This window comes from Takifugu rubripes, chromosome 22 (genome assembly GCF_901000725.2).
Source record: "Takifugu rubripes chromosome 22, fTakRub1.2, whole genome shotgun sequence".
NCBI lineage: Eukaryota > Metazoa > Chordata > Actinopteri > Tetraodontiformes > Tetraodontidae > Takifugu > Takifugu rubripes.
The window spans coordinates 12,398,068-12,421,802 of NC_042306.1; the positions used below are offsets into that span (position 1 = coordinate 12,398,068).

The following is a 23,735-nucleotide window of genomic DNA, read 5'->3' on the forward strand; positions in this document are numbered from 1 at the left end:
CAATAGTGTTAGCGATGGTCCTGTAAATTAAACTGGTGTCATTAGTAGTGTTGCAAACCACGTCTCTGTTGTACAGACATTGAAGAGAACAGAAATATCAAGGTAAGGATGGAGATGAAGAAAAAGAGAAAGAGCCCAGGGACACTCATTCATCTCTGTTCCAGGACAGCTGTTGCCTGGCAACAACGAGGCATCAGAACTATTCCGAAAGACTGCTTTAAATACTACAGAATGTAGAGCATATTGCAACAGTGATAAACTGTAGTGTTCAGCAACACAAGGCTCGCTGAAGCCCTTCCACAATCATGCGTTTGCACAACATGGGAAGATTATCAGCAGCATGTGCATGTGTGACAACAGATTTCGTCCTAATTCATATTTATGAATGACTGAAATCTTCCAATTCACAAAACATATCCCACAACACTGCCAAGCTAGCCGAGAAAGGTGGAAATAACCAGGAAGTCTGAAAGGAGGAACATCATTTTCTGTGCTTGGATATAAGAAACTAGAAACTATTTCCTGGACGTAAACCTTACTTTCCCTTTGATACATAATCAAACAATTACTTGATATTTGATAATGCCGAGAACAAGTATTTTACCTCACAACTCGGGGACTAAGTGTGCGCCCCTTATATATACTATGATGTGGAGGGGGCGGGGCTAACAGACCCCCGTACGTTGGTACGCGGAGGGATTTGCGTCGCCGGTGCCGAAGCCAATCGATGGCGGCTCCGGGTCGGGAGAGGGATCGAGCGCGAACGGAACAAACGGAGCCTGATAAAAAGGGGCAGCGCGGCAGAGGGACCACAGACGGCTCCCGGAAACCTCCACCGCAGCCGGGTCCAGGGCAGCCGCCACTCCCACGGTAAGAGCGACGTGCGTCCTAAATTCGGTTGAGTTTGGGATGCATGCGCTGCATTTAAAGTTGATAACGTGCGAAATGTAGTTCGACCGCGGGGGCTGTTGTGGACAGACGTTTGTAGAATTCTGCGGAAAAACTCCGGCGTTCATCTGCAGACCTTGACGGGCAGCATCTTTGCTTCACATATTCTGCTGTTATTATTGCGTGTCTGCTTTAATCTTTTTCAAGGGATTAATATTCTGCTCCGCGTCCAGCCCACACGAATGTTTGGGGGCACTTTAAGGTCAATCAGTGCAACATTCCACCCCGAAGATATTTAACTAAAATTCCCAACGGCTGTTACAGTGGAATTACTGAATCCCTGCAGAAATACGACGTCGGTGGCGTGAAATGGAGTGTGTGTTGAAAGTTGTCCCATAAAAGCACATTAAGTGATCAATCTCTGTCCCTTTAGCAGTGACGTCTGGAATTAAAGGTCAGCTCAGAATTAAAGCAGTTAAATGGCTCTAATTAGGCTTTTGCAATAAACATCGATATTGTCAAGTTAATGTTCCCACAGAGGACAGTTTTTATTCATCCATGATGACAAATACTCTGTATGGGGCCAATTTTGGCGTCTGTCCACAGTTTGACCCTTAACAGTAACACTACTGTAGTTTTCAGGAGTTAAATCGTCATTTTATGTTAGAAATGAGGAATTCCATGCATTTGCTTTAAAAATGTGATAAACCGGAGCCACTCTACCTCTTCCTTTTCAAGAAAATTTCATTTTTTTCTTGTTCGCTCTCATAAAACACCCACTGTTGTTACAAATGCATCAAACTATGCGGCCTTTTAATACTGTTTCAAACCCCTGCTATGAGCTGTGCATCATTTTGACACGCGCAGACGTTGGCGTAGCGGTAGTATGGCTGGTATGTGGCTCCAGCCTTTCTGCCTGTCTGCTCATGAGCTGGGTCCACTCTTCTGATGGTCTCGGTGCTGAAACAACAGTACGTACTGTACAAAAGGCTGCCAGACGGGTGACTCATTCAGCGGCTGATCGCTGACTCTGCCGTCCCGTTCCTGAACATCGATTTCATTTATTTATTTTCAACTTTAGATGAATTCATATTTTGTCCTAAAGTCTTTCAAAAGTGTCAAATAAATGCCGAGCGTGTGTGTGTGTGGTTTATGAGCTGGGTTAGGGCAGTTTGATGAACCACTGCGGTTACCTTCGGGATTTTTGCGCCATCATTATTCTTTTCAGTCTTTCGGGGTGGCCACCTCTGAATACGGGTTCAAAGTCAACGTTAACTGTAACTACATGTTTTTTTTCCTGCATTTCAGAGAGTAGTTTAGCTAAAATCAGGGGACAAAACGGCAGAATAGAGTAGCTGTTCCAAAATGAAGCCTGCAAAGGTCACAAAGATAAACTGAGCGTCAGAGCCATATTATTTGTCCATACAACTCCTTTAATGATTAATTGTTTAATTGGGTGTGTTGCATCCTCCCTGTTTGTTGCGCGTGTTTACAAGTGGTGGTGCAAATGGAAAGTCTTTATTAGAGTAAACAAACGTTATTGTATGTAAGGTAGGGTGGCAACAATTCTGTCATTTATTTCTCATAGAGCAGTCACAAAAAATGTATAATTATCTTTTGGAAAACGGAGGAATTGCTCTGGGAAACAGTTTATCCGTGTTTGTGTGATGGGCTGCAGAACACAACCGGAGGCAGCCTTGTTCGTTCCAGACGCGTGCGTACATCCCCGGAGCCTGCATGGGTTCGTTCGCCTCGGACTCACAGGTGTTGGATTAAACCGGTCCCGGTTTTCTATCCGAAGGATCGGCAGCCATGTTGCCTGCGAGGTTGCCAGTTTGTGACGCTCGCTCAGGTCGGCTCCTGCCTCTGCCAAACCTTCTGCTTCCTCTTTACTTTCCAAGTCATTAGTCACGATTCACCCTAGAAGCTCGACGCTCCGTCTAATGGAAGGATGTTGAATGAAGTGACTCGAACATGACAGGGGTTGGCACTTCCTTCCCAGCTCCAGTTGGACTCTGACTCGTCCAAAGCCGCGCTGGCCGTGAGTCCCTGCTTGCCGGCTCTTTCTGCTCCGAGGGTAAACACTGAGGTCCCAGAGTGAGCACAGTTGCACCAGGCTGAAAGCCCTGGAAAGTTGACCCTGATCACCTCCTCCTCCTCAGGAATGGATCGGCATTAAACTGCAGTTTAATGCCGATCCATCTGAAACACTATAGAAACCCTGACTTTTTAAATACACACTCTGTCTTGGTTGGGTTTTTTTTTTATTTTCTGGCGGCAGTGAACAGTTTGAGCATCCCTCCTGACTTGAATACCGCTGTGACCGGTTTTTATTATCTTATAAGGCCACTCCAACATTAATCCAGAAGATACTTGTCAGTGGTGAAAGAGGTCCGTGTGTTCCCCTTCGCCGTGCCATCAACTTTTAGCTGCAGTAAATCAGTGTTTTGTCTCTCTGGCCCCCTGCTGGGCCGGATATTTCAGGACATGACAAGTGCTGTTGTGATCTAGGTATAAGTGTTTTTAAGATGTTACGGCACCGGACGACTTGGTGCTTCAGCAGCTAATTCTGTGGAGGTCTAGCTACTTAACGCCCAACGTTGGCTCTCTTTTCTTCTGCTTCACTAAGAATTCGATAAGTATTATAAAGAAACGAGTTCATTTGAGATGCTCTTGTAATTAGTTTTTTCTATGTCATTACGTCTATGATTTACTCATGTCGGGTTACATCTTCTGTAAACAGGTTTTTATTTTCAGACTGCTGCAGGACCGGAGGGGTAAATAAACTGGGTGCACCTTTGTTTAAATTAGGAAGGCAAAACAGACAAAGAGGACGTGCCCTTTCGTCAGCATTTGTTCTGTCTTCCTGTGACTGTTCACTTCTGCTTTTCAGCGGGAGAGAATCTTCCACACAGAATAATGTTAGAGTGAGGGGACGGGATCACAGCCTGGTAAGACTTTTATGTATTTAAACACTAAATTGGATTTTAGACACAACGCACTGTTCTTTTTGGAGTCATCCTCGGTAGTTGAAAGCAACGTTAACGTGGGATTTATGGAGCCGCCTTTTGTTTGGGCCTTGTAAAAGCTCCTCGTATGAAGGTCGCCAATGATTTTGGATGAATGACAGCTTCTGACTCACATCCACAGCTCTCCCCCCTGTTGCCATTGTTGCCTTGCGGCTTTGTGTGCATCTGATGTCAAATATGCGTAACAATGTAAGCGGAGTCATCGATGTCGATCGTGAGCGCATTGACATTTAGCCGAATAATCACTCTTGTGAGAACATTAGGACTGTTAGCCTGGCTGCGAAAGGGCAATTTATGGTAGCGTAACCTTAATATTCTTTTATCAATCCATTTCTTCCCCTCTTGTGGCTCAGTGAGGGTTGACCAGACTCATGAGTTCAGAAGAAAACAAACAAACCACGTGAATTGTGATATTCCCTCAATGATTTCTCATGTTTCCTTAAAGCGATACTTTTAAAAGGCAGATTAACATTTTATGAACCTCTTCAGTTATGATCTGTTAATCTTCTGACTCCGATCTTCTGTTAATCCGTTGGAGGGAGTGACGCGTCTTCGAGGACTTGACACGTCTTTTTAATCCCAGAATAACTCGAGGCGATCCCCTCTCCCGATTTGACTTTTAAATCAAGCGTTATAAAATCTGGTTTAGCTTGAGATGCTCCTCACTACAGTGGCAATATTCTTACGCGACACAATCATCCCCGGTGTTCTGAAAAACCCAACCAGCTCTCCACAATCATCATCTCAAGCGCCGCCTCATGACTGTGCATTCAGTAGTGCCCCTCACGTCAACAGGCAATTATTTGCAGAGGTGCGGTGGTGAACAAGGAGGCAGCCTGTTGCTGGGGTTACCAGGATAGCAGGGGGTTACTTCACACTCAAAATCGGAGACAGGAGTTGATTTCTGAATTCAGTGGTTATTATCCAATGACATCTTTGTTCAGAGCGGGTACACTCTTGGTTTTTGTGTCCAAATTCCCCCCCCAGGGTCCTCAGGCCAGAACAACAGAGGTTTGTTCTTCCCCGCAAACTGCCTCACGGACCAATCGTTCTAGGAAAAAGTGTGTAGTTCTTTTAAAACTATGGGAAATGTGGCTTTACAACTTGACTGGTGAGAAACCGTCTGCATGTGCTCTTGTACTCTGTGGCAGCGCTAGAGAGCCCTATTACATGCTACCAGTGGAAGTGCCTGTTGTGTTGGTAGAACATCTCTCTTTCCTTTGTCCTTATCAGGCTTTGTTTGCCCACTGACTTGCTACAATGCTGCAAAGTAATTTATGAACCACAAAAGCAACTATAAAAAGTGGTCTGGCAACTCTCCAATCTGCTGGTTATAAAATATGTCTCGCCCTGGTTTATTGATCCTCTTGGTCGTGGTGCAGAGTCCCGTAAGGACACGCTGGCTTTCTGGACCTTTCCCCCTAATGAGCGGTGTCATTGTGGGATCACGCCCATTACTGTCTTTCAGCTGCTCTTCCAGCTGAAATTTCATCTGGATTTTACAGATCTTTTCATATGCGGTGAGGGACAATGCAGACACACACGCCCACAATTACCTGGACACAGATGGCTTCTGGGAGGACGGCCTGTGGGACCTGGCCTTGATCTTTGGTTGCTTGGGCCGTTGCTGGAAGGTATTTGTGGTCCGAAAGGGTTCATTAGTCTTCAGAAAACGGGAGCCGTGTTACCACGGGAGGTGTATGTGGTCTGCTGGGACGTTTAGTTGCTTGATATGTGTCAACACGATACATACCAGAACCAAAAGCCCCCCGGCAGAATGCAGCCTTATTATAGGAAGACTGGTTTTCATATCAGCCCTGATCCACAAGCATCAGGTACATCGATGCATCCTCATGCATCATTTAGTTTATTCTGATCATCTGCAGCAGCACAACCGGAACCTCAGTAACTATGTATTATTTCAGAGCTCCAAAAACAAATTCAGGGTGTTTGGTCTCTGGGATGCTGCTCACCTTGTTACCAGGAAGTGCCATGAAATTCTGCCCTTGGTGACGTAGCAGGCCTGTACGGAAAATATTGACTGACTCATTATCCTGTTCAGTAGCTTAGTAGCACCTGGCTGAGATTTGCCATTACGGTACTGTTCCCCACAGACTCGACTAGTAAATTTCGACTAGTCCTCACAGGACTGAATAATTACATTTAATATTATGAATCCTGAGACTAGCATGATGGATTTAGCAGGTTTTTTAACACATGCGGGCTTGCTGTGCATCTTCCATCCTAGTTCATGTAATGCCTGTATTTTTGGACAATGTTACGTAATGCCAGAGCGTAGACTGCTGCACGGAGAAACGCATCCCCATGACAGCGCTGGCACAGGTCCGAAAGGATCGAAGAGTAACTTCTTGACCGGCATATTTGATCACTTTGCCACGTCTCTCCGCTTCCCCCTGCAGGGATACTGCTGAGGCTGGCCAGAGCGGCGGGAGTAGAACGGAGATCAGTGTTTTCCGAGAGAGGATCTGAGCCGGAGAATCCGGTTTGAACGTCCCTCAGGATGAAGAGAAGCAGCAGCGCGCAGACGGTCACACCAGCCGACGTAAGTATGGATTTTTCTGAAGCGCCCGCGTCCGTCCGGGCTCTCCGGACACCGTCGGCCGGGAATTCAGAAATTCCCCATCTCGCCTCAGAAGTTTGCAGGCTAACTCGCAGCGAATGCAAATTCTGTGACATTCGCCTCCAACAAGAAGAAGTGAGCTGTAGCGCAAGTACACGGCGGCAACGTGCTGCAGTCTGTCCGCGGCGGTCAGTGACTCATAAACAGATGACGGTACTGTACACAACAGATCGCCATCCGGCAGGACGCGCTGCGGAGAGCGGGCTGGTGCGTGTCGGAACAAAGATGAGAGGGAGAGGAAGGCGGACGTAAACAGAATGGAGAAAATATTGCGAAAGAACTGGGGGAGTACGGATTGGAACAGGGCGAAAGGGAGCAGGAAGAGGAGGGGAGGCGTTGGAAGAGAGTTCGCACTGGGAGGCTTTTAGGACTTTGAGTGAATGGAAACATTGACAAGAGGAGGAAGGATGGATCTGACAGAGAGGCCCATCTGTTTCTCGGCCACGCCGCCAGCGTTCATGACGGGGCAGCCATGCCACATCATTCACTCTGACTCCGTCCAACAGTGTCCATCCTGGAGGCTACAGCCTGCTCTGACCGCGCACCCCCCCCCCCCAGGAATTAACACAATAATTATCTGCTCGCTCATAATCTACACTCAATCTTCATTTTATTAACTTGTTTAATCGCCTCAGATTTTAACGTCAAGAAAATAGTTTACTTCCCTTTATTGAAGGGGGAAGTGTGTGCATCCTATAAATATCACCAGACATGCTACATTGGGTCCATCAGGACAGCTAGTCATTCTTTACGCAGCCTTCACATATTTCCAGTGAGTTATTCACATGTGACATGGTTGGTTGTAAAGACGTGAACACGCTTGATGAATGAAGATGCCAGATAACAAAGAATGGCCTCCTGATGTAGCTGCTACTCCCTGATGAGCTCATTGTCCTAACCTGTGATTTATAGATCCAGGATTTGAGGAACTTTAAGTGATTTGATTGATGATTAAAACATTTTCAGCTCCCAAGCGTCCACCTTCCACCTAGCAAAGCAATAAAAGCTCTAAACCTTTTAAATCATCCTCCTCTGATGTTTTTGGACGAGTCCCAGTGAAAACTGGCCCTGTTCTGCTTCAGTTGACACGGCGGTTATAGAACATTTCAGACCTATTGCTCTATCTTTCATTACTTCCCTCCTTTTATGACCCAATCTCGGCGCATCTGAGGGTCATCCGTTTGAAAACGGATCTTTGAAATTCCGGCCGTCGGCTTTGATCCGGGTCATTCATACACGCGAGGCCATATTTCTTGCTCTTAATGATATTTGACCCGCGGACATGGAATCGATGCAGAACTACAGTTACATGTCCGGATGTCAGATTCAATCAATACAGAATGAATGAATAATTTGGCAGCAGATTCTGAAATCGACAAGAATCTCTTTAGGCCTCTGCCTCCACTCACGCGGCCACATTCTCCAAACAGATTTATGTTTCGGCAGATTTAATTTTCTCCCCTTTATGCAGTGACAGAAAAACGGTCTCCTTAAAGAGAGAAGCAATAAATCCTGCCGATTGCATTTCCTAGAAGGAGCTGAGGAGCCGGCAGAGCTGGTTTTTTTTGTTTTTTTTAGCTTGTGTGACCTCAACATGGCACCTAAGTGTTAGAGTTTTCTTTGTTAACTGCATCCTAGATTCCTGGGATCCTGTAGCTCGTTCCCAGGAATTCCTGCCACTTTGTGCTCTTCCCATCTCCCACATTCATTTGGAGGCTGTCGCATTTTAAAATTTAGCACAGGGCTCGTGTGGAGGGTGGCTCTGGCAGCTCATCCTTCCAGCGAAGGACTCGTTCCTCCACGCCGGAACTTTATTACTCAAGCAGATGCTTTCAACTTTCAATTTATATCTAGTTCTGCCAAATGAAATATCTTCTTGGCGGCTCTGGGCCATAGAACTCGATAAAGCTTTGATATTTGATTTTGTTTTTCGCTGCCTACTGAGGAGAGCTTCTTTTTAGGATGGATGGATAGATAGATAGATAGATAGAAATGACCTGGAAAAGTTTATTTCTTCCTCTGCCTTCTGCTTTTTACTCCCTCCTCTTTCTTCCACAGCAGCATCGATCGCTCTGCTCAAGGCCGCTCTGGCATTTTCAGAATGTGTCGCTCTTTGTTCCCTCAGGAGAATAAGGAGGCGTCTCTGTGCTCCGGCAGCACCCTGGGGGCCGAGCTCTGCATCGTCCACAGGAGGTTCTCCGGCAACCTGCAGCTGCCTCCATTGTCATGGCGACAGGCAGAGAAGGAGAGGGACAGGGTCAGGTCGCTGACGCCGGAAGACGACCTGGTGGGCCACACCAGACCCACCAGCCTGCCCATTGTCACCCTGCCGCGCATCGACATCACAAAAGCCGACCCTGACAGGTGAGACCAGCGTCACCCAGCGGAAACTTCAGCTGTGATGGTGCTAGGTTTAGAACCAGGGATGCTTCTGGGGTCTTTTTAGGACGTTGTTCACCCAGACATCAGGGTTGAACAGAGTAATTTAGTTTATTGTGTCTGAGCACATTAATGCAGACAGGATGGACGAGAGGTTTTTACCTGGCTGTCATTTTCCATCACTGCGCGTCCATTTGGATCATGTGGGCCCTGTCTCTTTGAACCTCCGTGACTCAGACCACCAGACTAGAGATGATTACAGGCTTTCTTCCAGCATCCACTGCCTCATACGTCAGTTGCCTTCATTTCTGCCTTTTCATCTCTGCTTTTTAAAGGCATGGGTAGCATTTATCTGGATTAAAGGTCAGGAGATAAAAAAAACAAAACACACGGATAAGCATCTCCCTTTCAAAATCAGGGTCTGACTGAGAAGTTTTTGTGACGTTTGTGAAGAGAATATTGGGGATACTTTCACTGACTTGCACTAATTTAGCAGTGTTTAGCGTGAATTGCCAAAATGACCTTAATCCAGGTTTTATAAATCTAAAAAAAGGGCTTCCGGATTATTTTAATACTTGAATAAACATTGTCGGTAACAGATAATGCCATAAAGTACTTTAGAATGTTTGTTTTTAAGCTGCTGTTATTGAAAGAGGTGGTTTATTCCACCTGCCATTACACACTTTTCCCCACATCACATCATTAGTTTATTATTTTGGAGTGTTTAGAACATATATTTTCTGTTTTTTTTTACCCATTTGTGGCAGCTGCAGGAAGCTGTTTCTAATCAGATGACATGGGAAGCTCTGGCTCCTCTCATGCTAGCAGATCTGACCCAGTCAACGTCGGGGTCACTTTCAGCCTGACGCAAATCCCCGAACAATCCTCCTCCTCTTAATTTATCAAAGGGTGTCTCGTAAGAGCCGAAACACCGACGCTATATTAGGTCATTACGAGAGAACAGGGTCGTCTGAGGGCCCCAGCGAATCATTTCTTCCCTTTTGAAATGAAAAATTAATGTCTCCCATATTTAATGGTAATATGTCAAGGTTGTTTTTGGGAACACTGTCTAACAGGCACACAGGCCTTAAGAGTCCCGCTAGACTCTACCATCAGTTAATCACTGCCGCTCTTTAATGAGGGTACTGGGAGTGTTGGAGCCGATCCCAGCGGACGGAAGGCAGAAAAACACCATTAAAGCTTTGCCCCTTGCCCACCACAACTACCACTGATAATAATCAAGATATTATCTAGAGTTCAAACATACTTTTTTTTAACATTGTGCTTCCTCCTGTGTGTGTTCACAAAGAAGCAGCAGCCACAAGCAGCACATTTCTATCACTAGTCAGTGGCCAATTAATGAAAATGAGTTCCTTGGCTTGAGTCGATGTGATCTAGGAGACATTTATATTAGCATGTTGTAAGTTTCAATGCTGGGAACTGATTCAAACGTGGTCTCTCCTCCTTAATACCCTACTTTTCACTGCAAACTCCAGTGCTTATGTTATTATAGAGCTGATAGGTAGTGGAGTGGAGGGTGGGGTGGGATGATGAACACACCCACTAATCTGCAGCTTTAATATCAAGGGGGGGGTGGGGGGGGGTGGACAGACGGTCTGATAAACAGAGCAGAGACTCCTGTCCTGATCTGGCTGTTGACGTTTGCCAAGCTCCTGTCAGTCCAGCACACGGGCCGCCACCACGAGGACACAGGCTGTGTGTGTATGTGTGTGTGTGTGTGTGTGTGCGTTTTGCTGCCCAATGAGGACGGGTGGGAAGAATGCCACGGCGGTCCCCCAGGTGCAGAGCTGGGCATTTCGACTTCAGCGAGGACGTGGTCACCGGAGCTCGCCTGGCAGCTCCAGGGTGATTCATCTCTTTTACTTCTCTTTAAAGTTCCGCTGTTAACCTGGAGCGTTTCTGGGATGTTACGTTATGTCCAGATGTTTGGGAATCGCCCCTGAAGCCGGTGGGAAAACGCGTGGAGTCTCACGGCTGCAAGCGCTTAGAAGGAAAGCAGAAAGTGCTCCTACGGTGGTCCCCTGCCCACGTCAGATTAAGGGATTAGATCGCCGTCCATAAAGCCACCAGTCAGGACTCTGGGTTTGAAGTCGGGATTTGGATGACGCCAAGAGCGCGCTGGATGACGTGTGACGGTCCCGCCGCGTGCGTAGCCGGAGTCGGCATGTTTCAGGTTAATCTGGCAGAGGTGTGGGCCGGAGTGTGTCTCAGTGGGATCTGAGCCACATGTTGCAGAAATTACTGAGGCTTACGGAGCAAAGAGCCTGTCACTGATGGGAGAGGTTGTTGGAAAGGAGCCATGTGAGTTGAAGCAGTAGTTTATGGGCTGTTTTGTCACTTATGGACTTCTAAGAAATTCTTAAACTCTTTTGCTCTTACAGGAAGTTTATTAGCAGCTATTCACACATGCCTAATCTATGAATACCTTTTATCTTCTCTGTTATTTAGGATTTTTGACACTTCCCCATCTAAACTTTGTCTGACCTCGTCATCTGGTTACACAATGGCTTGTCCTGTCCTTCTGTCCTCTTTCTCCATGGTAACAAATGGATTCCAGAACACGTGTGCTGTAGCAGACGTGCTGGACCTGCAATTTTTAGGCTTTATTTAATTAGCAGAGCTGCCTTCTGCTTCCTCCGGCCAGTGAAGAGCATCGGGAAAATGTCCGTCTCTTCTTTATTCTCTGAATTATTTGATCTGAGATGGGTTGGAGTTTTGAATCGGGATATTAATGTAAATGTTTATAATGAACCTGGAGATATGTGCCTGTGCTCCTGATGAGTGGGCCCTTGCTGGTCAGACACAGACCAGACCTGTCTCTGACCAGCTCACCATACTTATTTAATGAGTGCAACAGTCCGGATAAATGGGTGATTTTAAGCTTCAAGCGACCCTCTATTTCCTGTATTGAGACGTAACCGTGCATGTGGCAGTATTTAATGATGGTTAATTAACTCATCTAATTGTCTGGTTTACTGTCCACAGACATGATTCTGTTCCTGATTACTGACTTATTTCCCTCCTTTATCTTAGCTTTGAAGGTGAGAATGGCCCATCGTCCTGCTGCAGCCCCTCTGACCCGCAGGCCTCCCCGGGTTCTGGCCTCGCTCTGCATCCCAATCAGGCGGCCCACGGCCAGCGGCGGGAATCCTTCCTGTACCGGTCTGACAGCGACTACGAACTCTCCCCCAAGTCCTTATCGCGGAACTCGTCTATTGTTGGGGAGTTGTGAGTACATTTGATCATTAACGGAGCCTTTGGTTGGGCAGGTTTCATTCAGTTTAAAAGTTTCCGTGTTTATTTATCCTGTTTCAGGCACGGCGAGGAACTGATTGTGACTCCATTCGCGCAGGTAAGAGCTTAAAATAGGACGTGGATGTGTTTTTATGAATGATTTTATGGGATGGCGTGGTTTCATAGTTACGATGTTCTGCCCCTCAGTGGCCACTCATGGGTATGACAGGTAGTTTACCGTAAATTAACGCTCGCTAAAAGCAATTCAAAATATTCCTTTGGTGGTGGGGAAAGTCTGTGTATTGTATGGGGAGCAGTGTTGCACGGAGAGGGGAATTTATTAAAATTTAAATTAATTGAAGGTACAAGTAAGTAGTAAATATTAAATAAATTCTGCGCTTTTTACTTTAATCCTTTCAGTCATCCATGTTTTGCCTGTTTTTTTTAAAGGTCCTGGCAAGCCTTCGAATCGTCCGGAATAATTTCACCACTTTGACAAATGTACAGTGTACCTCCTTTAAGTAAGTATTCCATATTTTTTTGATATTTGTGTCTATCTGTTTCTGTGCGTTTCAGACAAAGCAGCTTTTAATTATCACAGATTTGTGCTTTTAAAAATTCGTTCATAGCGCAGTATATTACACCAAGTGTCCACATGGGGGCGCTAACGCCACAGAAATATTTCAATATGAAGGCAGAGTTGAAAACAAAGCTCCGATAGTTGATTTAACTCTGCTAATCTTAAGCTGGTTTGCAGCTGCATGAATACATAAACCTGAAACTGGAATATTTGGTATATTTTTTAAGATGTCACCCTCTCTGTAGAGCACAGGCCAGTAATCATGGGTCATTTGTTACACTTCAGGATGCTTCACGTGTTTTTGTCGTTGCAGAAAGTCTCCTGCCGCGAACCAGCCCTCTGTCACAAAAGTCTGCCTGTCAGGTGAGTCATGGCGTGAGTTCTCCCCCACATAAAGGTGGAAACGCGCAAAAGGAAATTGACACTAAGGCTTGATTTAAACATTAAAGGATAATAACAATCCTGATGATAATTTTCATGCGGAAAATCCAGAGAAGGTGAATTTCCCATGCAGCCATCAGCATCATTTATAATTAACAATGAATGGCAGTGGCTCTTAGTCCTCATTAAACACGCAGCAGAGACGGGGATTACCGACTGGAGGCTTTGATCAATCCCTGATTAGATGGTGAGAACCACAGTTACGTTCAACGTGTCACACGTAGATCAGGTTCATTTGAAGGATGGAAAGTTTGGGTGAAAGAAGGGGTGGAGCGAACTGGGACTATTAGTTCCTGCTGCACTGGTTCTTCAGGCCTGATTGACGTCAGCCGGCCCGCACACAGGAGCCCTCCACTTCCTATCAGCACAGATGGGCTCCGAGGAGCGTCCCACAGCAGGAAAAAATACAACACAACCGCGATTATTGTTGTCCTTCCTCCTCCAGACTTCTCACAGGCCTTGACCTTCTCCGAGTTAATCTCTGACAAGGGATCGCTGTGGAGATAGACTGAGAAAATGGAGAACAAAACAAAGTTGTTTTAAAGCCCGCTGACGCATTCTTGGGTTTCTGATACGTCTCGTTCGATGGACACGCAGCGCACCTGCTACAAAATAATAGTTATTGTTCAAATTCTTCAAATGGAGACTAACAATTAACAATATGACGAGGAAAGATGCCCTCATATCCTGTCTCATACTGCTCACTTTCGTCATGAATTTGTCCGGAAAAGGAGAACAGATTTTTCCTGTTTTTGCTTCTGTGTTTTGCAGTGAGGCAACATCCCCAGCTTTGAGTGCCATCTATGTCTTTCAGGGCATCGGCTTGGCTTTAGGTGGTGAAAAATGAGCAGAGTGAAACCTTATAAGGTGAAATTAAATCGGGTGGAAGTGGAGAAACAATAGGATTCCTGTGAGAAGATGACAAGGTTAAAACGGGAGATAGAGCGGGTTCAAGAACGAGCACGGGCTTTGTGGGATTCTTTCCCAGGCAGCGAGATGGAAAAGAACAAAACCCCAGCAAAGGTCAGAGAGGGAGAGAGACGTCACGGCCGTCGAGCCTTCTAATCAGAGGAGATAGAAAAAATGCCAGATTTGATGGAATAAACAGAAGGGGCAGGAACGTGACCGCGGTCGCTGGATAAAGTGCAGAACAAACAGAAAACTGGGGAGTGCGCGAAAGATCAGCGCCGCTCCACATGCGTCACTCCAAGGCTGTTTACCATCGTACTCCAGTAACGGGAGCGGATTGTAGTTTCCCTCGTGTGAGTTGGAGTTTACGCCTCACAAACTGACTTGGCAGCATCACATGCAGCCCAACAAAGAGCTCAGTCTTTCCCGTAGAATTCCGATTATAAGCTTTGCTCTGCGTTACGCACGATAAACACCAGTTTTCAGTAGAGCGGCCGATTGTCGTGACGTCTTTGACCGTCAGCGATCGGATACAAATTGGACGCGGTTGTCGTCAAGGGAAGTTTGTCGCAGATGCTGCGGCGTCTGCTTTTCCACATTTGGCAGAGAATTGCTGTGAAGCGTCATCGTGCTCTGGTTGCCTTTCAGAGGAGAAAATGCTTTTTTTTTAATGGCATCATGCTGGTTTTGATGTAATTAAGACCAAATATGAGATTAAATTAACTGAATTTGTTTGTTTTTTACCTTAATCCCAAGGAACCACGTTGTTTCGTGGCCACAACCACTTCCCACCAGCACCTTTACCCACCTCGAAATAGCGACTCTGTAAACAGGAATAAAATACAGATTTTAGTCAAAGATGTTTGAGAAAACCCCCAAAAAAGCGAGCGAGCGTGAAACAGGCACGTGAATTTGTGTTTAAACTGTCCTGGGTGTGCCTCTTTAAACAGCAACTTGCACTCATTTATCTCTTTGTCTCTACGCAAACATCCTGAATAGAGCTGCAAAAGGCTCACATATTACATTACATCTTAATCATCAATAATCTGCCTTTTGAAAGCCGCTGCAGCCTCTTTTCAAACCAGGACAGAGATCATACAGCCTCCCCCCTCCCTGTAGGGCTGCTGGTGCAGAACTACAGCAGCTTAATCAGTGTTAGCTTCCCCGAAATAATTAGCATTTATCAGCTTGGTAAATTATGTTGGGGAAAAAAAAAGAAGTCGGATGAGATTCCTTCTCTTAGTTGAAATTCTCAATAAGCGTGCGCTTGTGTGTGTGGATAGCCCGAGGCTCAGCCCCCCCCCCCAGAGCAAATCTGTGCAGTCACTTTCTGTCTGCTCCGCTCCAGCGTGCAGCACTTACTCAGCTTTACAGCAGGACTCCATGCCAGGTTTTCCAGGCTCACGGCCAGGGGAGAGGATCCGGACTGGAGGCACGCAGCCTGGTTAAGTATTTGAATTATGTCATTGACGTCAGCACAGTCATAAACCTCGCTGCGGCCCATCCCTCCAGCTGTCCCGCGCCAACACGGTGTCGCGGTAGATTGTGAAGTAGCTGTCAAACAGGCCCTGATGATGATGACTGTGTGTGTGTGTGTGGTTGTGACACATCTTTGTTGGAGCCCATTGTTTTGATAAGTCAGAAGAAAGGAAGTGTTGAGGAGACCAGATCAGCGTGACAGGTGTTTGTGTGAGGAGTCAAAGGATGATTGTGTGGTTTCAGTGCGTCTGGGCCGGGTCTAATCTGATGTTCTACAAAGGATTACAGAAGATACTGCTGTCCAAATGTTATACGACGCCCCTTTATTGGTGTAGGTAATGGGTAAACAAGACACTTATCTGTAATTAGGAAACATTTTCTCAGGATTGCATGAGATTACGTTGCACTTAAGGCATACATTCAAAGCCGTAAAGTAATTATCCTTAAAGTTTATGATCTTTCTGTGTACAGAAATTAATAATGGAAGCCCGGGAATTTTGACATCTCCAGTTAATGAAACACAAAGCGAATGCACCGACACCCTGGGTGAGTGATGACGTGCGCAGAGGTGATCCAGAGGTGATTCACTGCTCAGCCTCTGCCTCACCTCCACAACTCAGACACAAAGACCGGTGGGCTTTGTGCACGACGTGCCGGGGTGAGAGGAGGAATGCATGTTTGCGTACGTGCAGATGGCTCAGAGCTGTTTACACGTTAACCGACGCTGACCGGGGTGTTTTTTCGTTGCCCAACACTTTTCTCTGAAATGTCAACTCGAGCACATTCACAGCGTGAAGCACATAACGCAGGTACAAAAACACATATTCTTCTGAGGACTCTGAGTCCTAAAACGAGGAGTTTCGCCTACCTTTAAAATCTGTGAACTATTCATTTTTATGATATCAAACACAAGGTAATAAGTAGCTAGTTTAGCAAAAATGCTATCAAGTCGGTGCTTCTTTTTCTGTAGCATCATTAAAATCTTCAGCAAAGGCTGTGTTATTAGCAATATTGTTCAGAAAATGCTAAGTAATTAAATGATAATAACTAAAGACAACATATCCATTGTGCCTCCTGTCTGTAGTTAATCAGGTGGTTTAAGCTCATCAGGCTTCAGCCAGACAGTCAGGAAACGGTTTTATTTTATTCATTGGGAGGGGGGGGCAGATTGGGAGCACAGAGAAGGGCAGTGTGAGGTGGATGTGAGCGGAAGGTGTGTTGGGCAGGAACGGTGGGTGGGTGTTTGAGCCGAACTCAGACTGGGCTCTCACAGAGCCCAGTTTGTCACTGCAGCAGAGAAGGAACTGGTGGGAATGGCGGTGGGGGGGGGGGCAGTCGGGGTCTGTCTGCACACTGAGGCCTGTTGTGTGCCCAGAAGCTTCCAGCATATGGCCGAAGCATTAGAACTCACCAAAGAAAGAAAAAAAAATCCACTTCCACAAAAAAAAGAGACCCTGGAAAAGTACCTCGCTCTCGGTCTGGGAGCAGGTCTTTAAGGCTCAAACGTGCGTCACGCCACCTTTGACTAGTAACGTTGTGAAACGCCTGTCAGCTCGGTTCACTCGCTGTATTCATAATGAACCAGAGGTGATGATTGATTCACCAGCTCCCAGCGCGTTAGCCCGCGAGCATACCTTGACCCGAGTTGGGGCGAGGAAGCGCGGCTGCAGGTGGAGCTGCCGCCTCCTCTCGGGCAACACAACCGATTATACAAGGCAGCTGCCACCTTTTAAAATGACCCGACTCCCGGCGGTGCAGGCCAATCCTTTGATGTTTCCTCACTTCCCCAGTAAAAACGTCCAACTTCTCCACATGTCCTCTTTGAGGGGAACGGGGGCAGGATGTGGCTGCGCTTTTTTGGCAGACTCGCCCTCCCTCACGGCTCAGGACGGTCGCAATTTGCCTTGCGTGCGCATTTCTTTGATTTCTGTTCTGTGTCACCGACTTTTTTACTGCGCTTGGACGCCGCACAGTTCCTGTGCATAGTTTGGACCTCAGAACTCGGAGTCCAAGGGTTCTTTGAATCCTCCAGCCGGCAGTTGAAGGGGGGAAAAAGAGAAGTCTGACCTGGCTGAACGCGGTGCCAACAGTCGCACTCGTGTAACGTGAGGAGCTGGTGGGCCGACTTCTAAAAACCACAGCCGAGCCGAAACCAGGCGCCCAACGTGCCGTCCTCCAACTGTTTTGATAGCTTTGGACGGTGGGAGGTTTCCTCAAATCACATTTATTGTTCAAGACTTGTGTGAAGGTCTTTGATAAACGCCAGCGGCTCAGCATCTGCACGCCATCACCGCTCTTTGAAGCGACTTAATCCAACATATTGACGTAAATTGGAGAGCGGCGGGCCGGCTGTCCCGCCGTGCTGAGCATATGGGCTAAATGCCTTCCATGTGTGGAGGCCTGTAAAGCAGAGATCTGCCTTTTCCACAGAAAAGAGGGAGGCGGGGAGCTTCAGACGCGTGCTGCGTCCGCTCCCTCTGGGCTGAATCACCGGTCTCGCAGTAAATCAGAGCGCGATCCTTCCTGATAGGTTTCGTTATCACCACACATTTATGTGAAACTACATCTATTCCTGCCAAACCTGAGTCACCGTTGCTAATGACGACTTCGTAGAATGACGGCTACAAGTTTCCTCAGCGGTTGCTCCAACTATTGGTAATTCCCCTCCGTGTTTTGAGTGAGTTGTGGGCCAGAGAGGAAGCGCCTGGGTTTGCTTTGGCACGCCGGGAGAGCTCAGCCTGCCTCCCCGATTCAAGCGGCTCAAAGTTTGCCTCATTTTCGTTGTGCAAACACAGTTTGGTGTCGGGCAGAACGTTTTTCTTCTCTCTCCCCCGATGGAGGTGGGGGATGATCGCTTGTAGGATGGTAGCTTAGCCAGCCGCTAATGCAGATCAGCCCATCCAGAGTGGTCTGCACGCTGCAGGGACGGAGCTGGTGAGACTGACAGGCGTTTGCTGCAGTCACTAAATGGTTTTCCTCTTAATTCCCACATTCTCCCCTTTCTCCTTTTCCGTTCTCTTCTGTGGATGTGCCACATCAGATATCCTGGAGTATGATACTCCCCATCTCCCCCCTCCTTAGGCCGCGTGTTTCTGTGTACATTTACATGCGCATGCATGGTATTTCGAGGTGGGGATCGACAGCAGGAGGCAGCAGACCGCCTAGTATGTGCACCGCCGCCGCTGAGACGGGGATAAGCACGGCAGAGAGCGCCCCGAGAGAGGGCGGGGGAACCGGACAGGGTGGGAGGGGGTTTGAGGAGCGCACCAGAGCAAAGTGAAAGAGGGGCCAGCGATTGAAAGAGGCTACAGAGGGCGAGTCTGCCAACAGCAACTTTAGCCACACTGTCTTCCCGGGTGGTGGGGGAGAGTAAAAAGATGAAAGAGCTCTACGTGCACACTCCCTCCTCTTCCTCTGTCTCTCCCAGTTGTCCAGTGAGCGCTTCTACCATGAGATCGAGCCACCCCGGGACCCTTGGATCTCCGCGCATAGTGTCGCCGGGCTCTGCCGTGTCCATGGACCCTCTGGGGCCTGATTACGTGTCCATGTGTCTATTGGCAGATGAATCCTACCAGAAGCTGGCTATGGAGACCATGGAGGAGCTCGACTGGTGTCTGGATCAGCTGGAGACGATCCAGACCTACCGCTCAGTCAGCGACATGGCCTCCAACAAGGTAAGAGCTCCCAGTCCCACCCAGGTGTCCAGACAGGAGCCTTTGGCAGCATCTGTTAAAGATCTGATCCACACGGACGCGTTTGTCCAACATGTTGGTGTGTTTTTGTTAACCAGTAAAAGGAAGAGTCACAAAAATATCAATGTGGGCGAGTTTCTTTATTGTAAACTGCTAAATTGATGTAAACTAGCTGGCATTTGTAGCTGAACAGTATCGGGTTATGTTTTCTCTCTCATACCTACAAAAAAATTAAAAATATATACTTGTGATGTCAAAAAAAGGAATTAATATAAGATAAAATACAAGATTTATGCCAAATACTATAGTATAATGTAATATAAAAGGCCAGATGTGGTGCTTTCAAGCCTGTGTTAAATGTGCCCATTTATTTACTTCTATCTTCATTTCTGGCTAAATTCCTACGATCTGTGAGTGACGTTCCTGTCACCGTTTCATTATTCTCGTTGATACATTTCTAGCAATCGCCTTCAATTCTAATCAACTGATGTGACAAGTGGGCTAAAACCGGGACGACACAAAGCCGCTATTTAAAACTAATTACTTCCTCCACATCAATGTTTTTCTGCGTATTTCAGCCTGACCGCATGGCTACAGTGCACCCCCACGCACGGCGCTGGAGACTCTGTGGCGGCGTCAAATTATAAACACCCAGGGTGGCGTCCTCTTCTGGGTGTATTCTCCAGTGTGGTCTAGAAAGGCTGGAGATGGGGAGGGCTGTTGTCAGACTGTGACGGCTGACCGTGAGCGTGACGGCAGCTTCCTGTGGTCTTATTTCCTCTGCCCCCTTCTTGCCCCCTTCCCTCTGCTCCTCAGTCACCAGATGACAATAGCAGCGCGCCGGCCGTGCAGCCGGGCCGAGACTTTTACGGACGCGAACGTCAGCGGGGCTGTCGAGACAATGAGCTCAAGGCCCTGCAGGCGCACATGAGCAGCGCCGCCTGCCCGGCACATTGTCTGCTGTGAGTCAGAGTCCTCCCAGCATGACCCAGTAGCAGCGCTAGCATTGTTGACCAAAGCTCAACAGCAGAGGTCATCGCTTTATGATGTTACAGATTGTCCGTGCGCTCCATTGTGCAATCCCACAGGGATGGAGCGTTTAGTGGTCGGCTGATTACAAAAAGTCTGAATCAGTTTCGTGACGCTGCCGTGAATGGAGCACGGGCTGACGTCGGCTCCTTCAAAGGTTACGACACGCTGCTGGACAAAGTGGCCATTTTGGGGTGTAGTGGAACCCAACACCAGGGTGTCTCCGGGTTTCAGCCACCAAGGGCGCGCAGGTGTACCAGGGACTACCAGGACCACACAGCCTGCTGACCGCCGGCCTGCTCGCTGTGACCTCAGAGCGGGGAGCAGCTTCCCTGCCCCTCACTATCCTTAGCCTCACCACGCTTCCATGCCGACGCTCATGACGGCCTTGGGCAAACACCGCCATCTGCATCCAGTTAGAGCATAGCGCTTTGCGGGTTAGCGTGCGAGCGAGCCCCCTCCAGCAGGAAACTTTAACTCACGTGTGGTCACTTTAGCTTTGGGAAGCCGCCGTTTTCGGTGGGGAAGGAACTGCAAAATTATTGAAACAGATGTAGCGGCGGGCGCGTCGCTATAGCAGGTAATGGAGATTAAATTATAGCTGTGATCCAGTTAGACTGAAAGGCCAAGGTAGGCGTTGTTATGGTAATAAATTGTAATCATCATGGAAAACAACCCAAAATGAGGAAGACATGGAATTTCTTGGAAGAGTTTCCTCATCCTTCCTTACTTCTGGTCAGCACCTTCCAGGAAAGGTTGCTGTCTTTTACCAAATTTTGTAAACCCACTTGGCGCGGTGTTGACAGTGTAAACAACCAAAGCACGCGGACAGTAGCTGCGTTGGATCACTTTGGACTTTGCCTGATTGCGCAGCATTGCGTGAGCCTCGCGGAGAGCTATCGAGCTCTTCCAGAGCGGCTCCGTTTCTGGCTCTTCTGCGTCGCTTAAATGTGAAAATCTGGGTCAGTTTCTCCCAAAGCTGACATAAACACAAGTATTTATTTTCCCTCTACACATTAGTGAGGCCTGGACGCCTGTTCCACATTTTACCTGGCAGTTTTCACTGATTAACTCCAGTATGTTGACTGTAGTCGGGCTTTGAAGCTGACTGTATACCAGTAAGTGACCTCAGTGAATAACTTTATCGAAAAAAGGGGAAGTAGGTGGGGAAACGTGCACGGGCCTGTGTTGGAAGGAGGAGTCACAGAACTGTTGAAAGTCTATAGGCCAGTTCATCAAGTCTGCTGGGTCATTATATGTTTCCTGTCTGACTCAAGTTCAGAAAGAATAGAGAGAAGAGGAAGAGTCTCAGACAGGCTGTTGTTGCTCCTACAGTGTTTCTTCGTCCTCGTGCTTTTTTTTGTTTTAAATGACAATGGGATTATGTTGCTCTGAAAAGCAGACGGAAAGTTTTGGGATGCTAACAAGTTGGAAAAAAGTAAGTGAGAGTTGCTGTTATCAGTTTGTATTAGTTGCTTTGTCTTAAGAAAATTGCAGAAAAATTTAAAACGTGCTTGTTTTGTGCACGCACAAGAACAAAAACCGGTTAAAAAAAACAAACCGAAATCCAATTTGTAGTCTTTATATCGGCAGCTCAAGTTTTAAAGTTGTTGAACACGGCAGGAACTGGCATCTGCCTCGATTCATCAGATTCTGAGAACTTAACCACAAGCGGTGACATAGGTGGTGACATTTCTGTAGGTTACTTAAACCACGACTTTTGTTCTGACTCAGTGCTCTGCTAACGTAAAAGGATGTATGATTTCACAGCAGCATTGAGAAATCGGAGCGCACGCTGCGTGCCTGAGCTGAACTAAATGACCTCTTGTGACTCCCATGCCGATCTACGGCTTTTTCATTTCCTAGAGGTCACACCGTTCCACTGTTTTTGGCCCCTTGAGCGGATCAATTACAAGTTCCCTTTGAGCTGAATAAACCCGTTTTTATATTCCGAGCTCAAGGTCCCCCCCCCCCCCCCTCTCTTCACAAGCACTCTTTAATTTTTATAGACTGCCTCTGGCTTTCTAGGCTGTGAGTGCAGCCAAGTCTTTGAAAGTGGTATTCAGGTTTTGCATTCAAGTCGATGTTAGCTAGCTGTCTGCGTGACAGCTATTATCCAGCTGCTGAGACCAGAGCGTCTGGTTCAGCGCAGAGGAGAAGGGCCTCTTTGTAGGAAACAAAAAGAGCCCGTTCCTGCTTTTCTTGGAGATGTTAAAGGTGAAATCAAGGAAAACGAGTGAAAGCCGGAGTGGTGTCTGCGTTCAGCACAGCTGCTGCAGCTTCTGCTGCGGGGCAGGTTGTTTAAAGCGGGGACCACCATGAGCACACCACGTGACTCTGTTGCCATGGCGTTCAGGTTGTCGTGCAATTGGTGGTCTTCCGGTGAGCAGCGGAGTGAAAACTTCCTCGTTTTTCCCCTTCCTCCCACCTTTGGGGGGAAAAAAGGAAAACTGCTGCACTGAAATAAAGCATGATAGTTTTTTTTTATTTTATGAAATCATGAAGTGAATTGGGAGCAGCGGCTAACGCGGCGTCCGGAACACCCCTTGTCGTCAGTACGGGGGATTCAATTACCGTCTTATTCCGGCGATAACGACGGCGGCGCTGTGAAGCGTTGCATTGCGCAGTATGCGTTGAATCTGTTCTGCATTACTGAGCAGGGGGAGCACATCAGGAAGGGAGGGGGCTGTGTGGAAAAGCAGTGCGGAGAATATGAGGGAAATGTCTGGGAAGAGAGAAGGATGTCGGGGGGATTCTCCCATTTTCTGCAGTGCTGTGCTCTGAAGGTGGGACACAGAGAGAGAGAGAGACTCCATGAGTCTGGCTGCCACAGGGGACTACAGCTAAAGCGCCCCCCCCCCCCTCCCCTCCGCCTTTCTCCAACCTTCCTTTCTCCGTCTGTCTTTACAGGCTGCCCTTCCTCCTCGCCTTACTCAATCTGGGAACGAAAAGGCTGGATTTCCCCTGTTAAATTACGGGATAATATTCAAATGACGGCAGGAAGCGAAAGAGATTAAGAAAGACAGACGGGGGCAGCAAGCGCCGGAGGAAAGGAAAGGGAATATTGATCGCATCTGGGGGAATTCCAGCACTCTCTGGAGCGCCATCATGGGAAACTGAAGGCATGTGGAGATGCGTTCGGCCAGGGACGTAGGGGTCGGCCAAAGCCCCCCTCCAAAGAGCTCGGTGGGATTGTTTTTGCCGTAGTCCGCCGTCGGAGGTGGAGGAGAGCGCGAGGCTTTGAGCTTCAGGTGGTCGGGCTGAGCTCAGCCTTGGGGGTCCACTCAGAGAGGAGCGCACAGGGCTTCTGCTGGGGAGCGCCAAGGGCTCGATACAGCTCATCACCATGCCTGAAGCCAATTACCTGTTCTCTGTGTCCTGGGGATACATCAAGGTGTGTCCCAGAGTAGAGC

General features: G+C 47.5%; 1 protein-coding gene across 6 annotated transcripts in view; it reads left to right on the forward strand.

Annotated features, from left to right (window-relative positions):
• The first annotated feature begins 717 nt into the window (after positions 1 to 717).
• Positions 718 to 23,735, forward strand: part of LOC101077593 (cAMP-specific 3',5'-cyclic phosphodiesterase 4B-like) — a 28,848-nt gene continuing 5,830 nt past the window's right edge. Inside the window, exons 1-10 of one of the 6 annotated variants that reach the window (XM_029830761.1) lie at positions 738 to 870; positions 5,423 to 5,551; positions 6,338 to 6,480; positions 8,684 to 8,922; positions 11,992 to 12,186; positions 12,274 to 12,310; positions 12,643 to 12,713; positions 13,086 to 13,135; positions 16,073 to 16,147; positions 19,163 to 19,275. In XM_029830761.1, coding sequence (XP_029686621.1) covers positions 6,439 to 6,480; positions 8,684 to 8,922; positions 11,992 to 12,186; positions 12,274 to 12,310; positions 12,643 to 12,713; positions 13,086 to 13,135; positions 16,073 to 16,147; positions 19,163 to 19,275 — 822 coding nt within the window. In that variant the 5' untranslated portion in view covers positions 738 to 870; positions 5,423 to 5,551; positions 6,338 to 6,438. Of the gene's footprint in view, positions 871 to 3,751; positions 3,840 to 5,422; positions 5,552 to 6,337; positions 6,481 to 8,683; positions 8,923 to 10,586; positions 10,804 to 11,991; positions 12,187 to 12,273; positions 12,311 to 12,642; positions 12,714 to 13,085; positions 13,136 to 16,072; positions 16,148 to 19,162; positions 19,276 to 23,735 lie in introns of those variants that run through there. The other 5 variants (XM_029830759.1, XM_029830760.1, XM_029830762.1 and 2 more) reach the window with 5 other exon arrangements.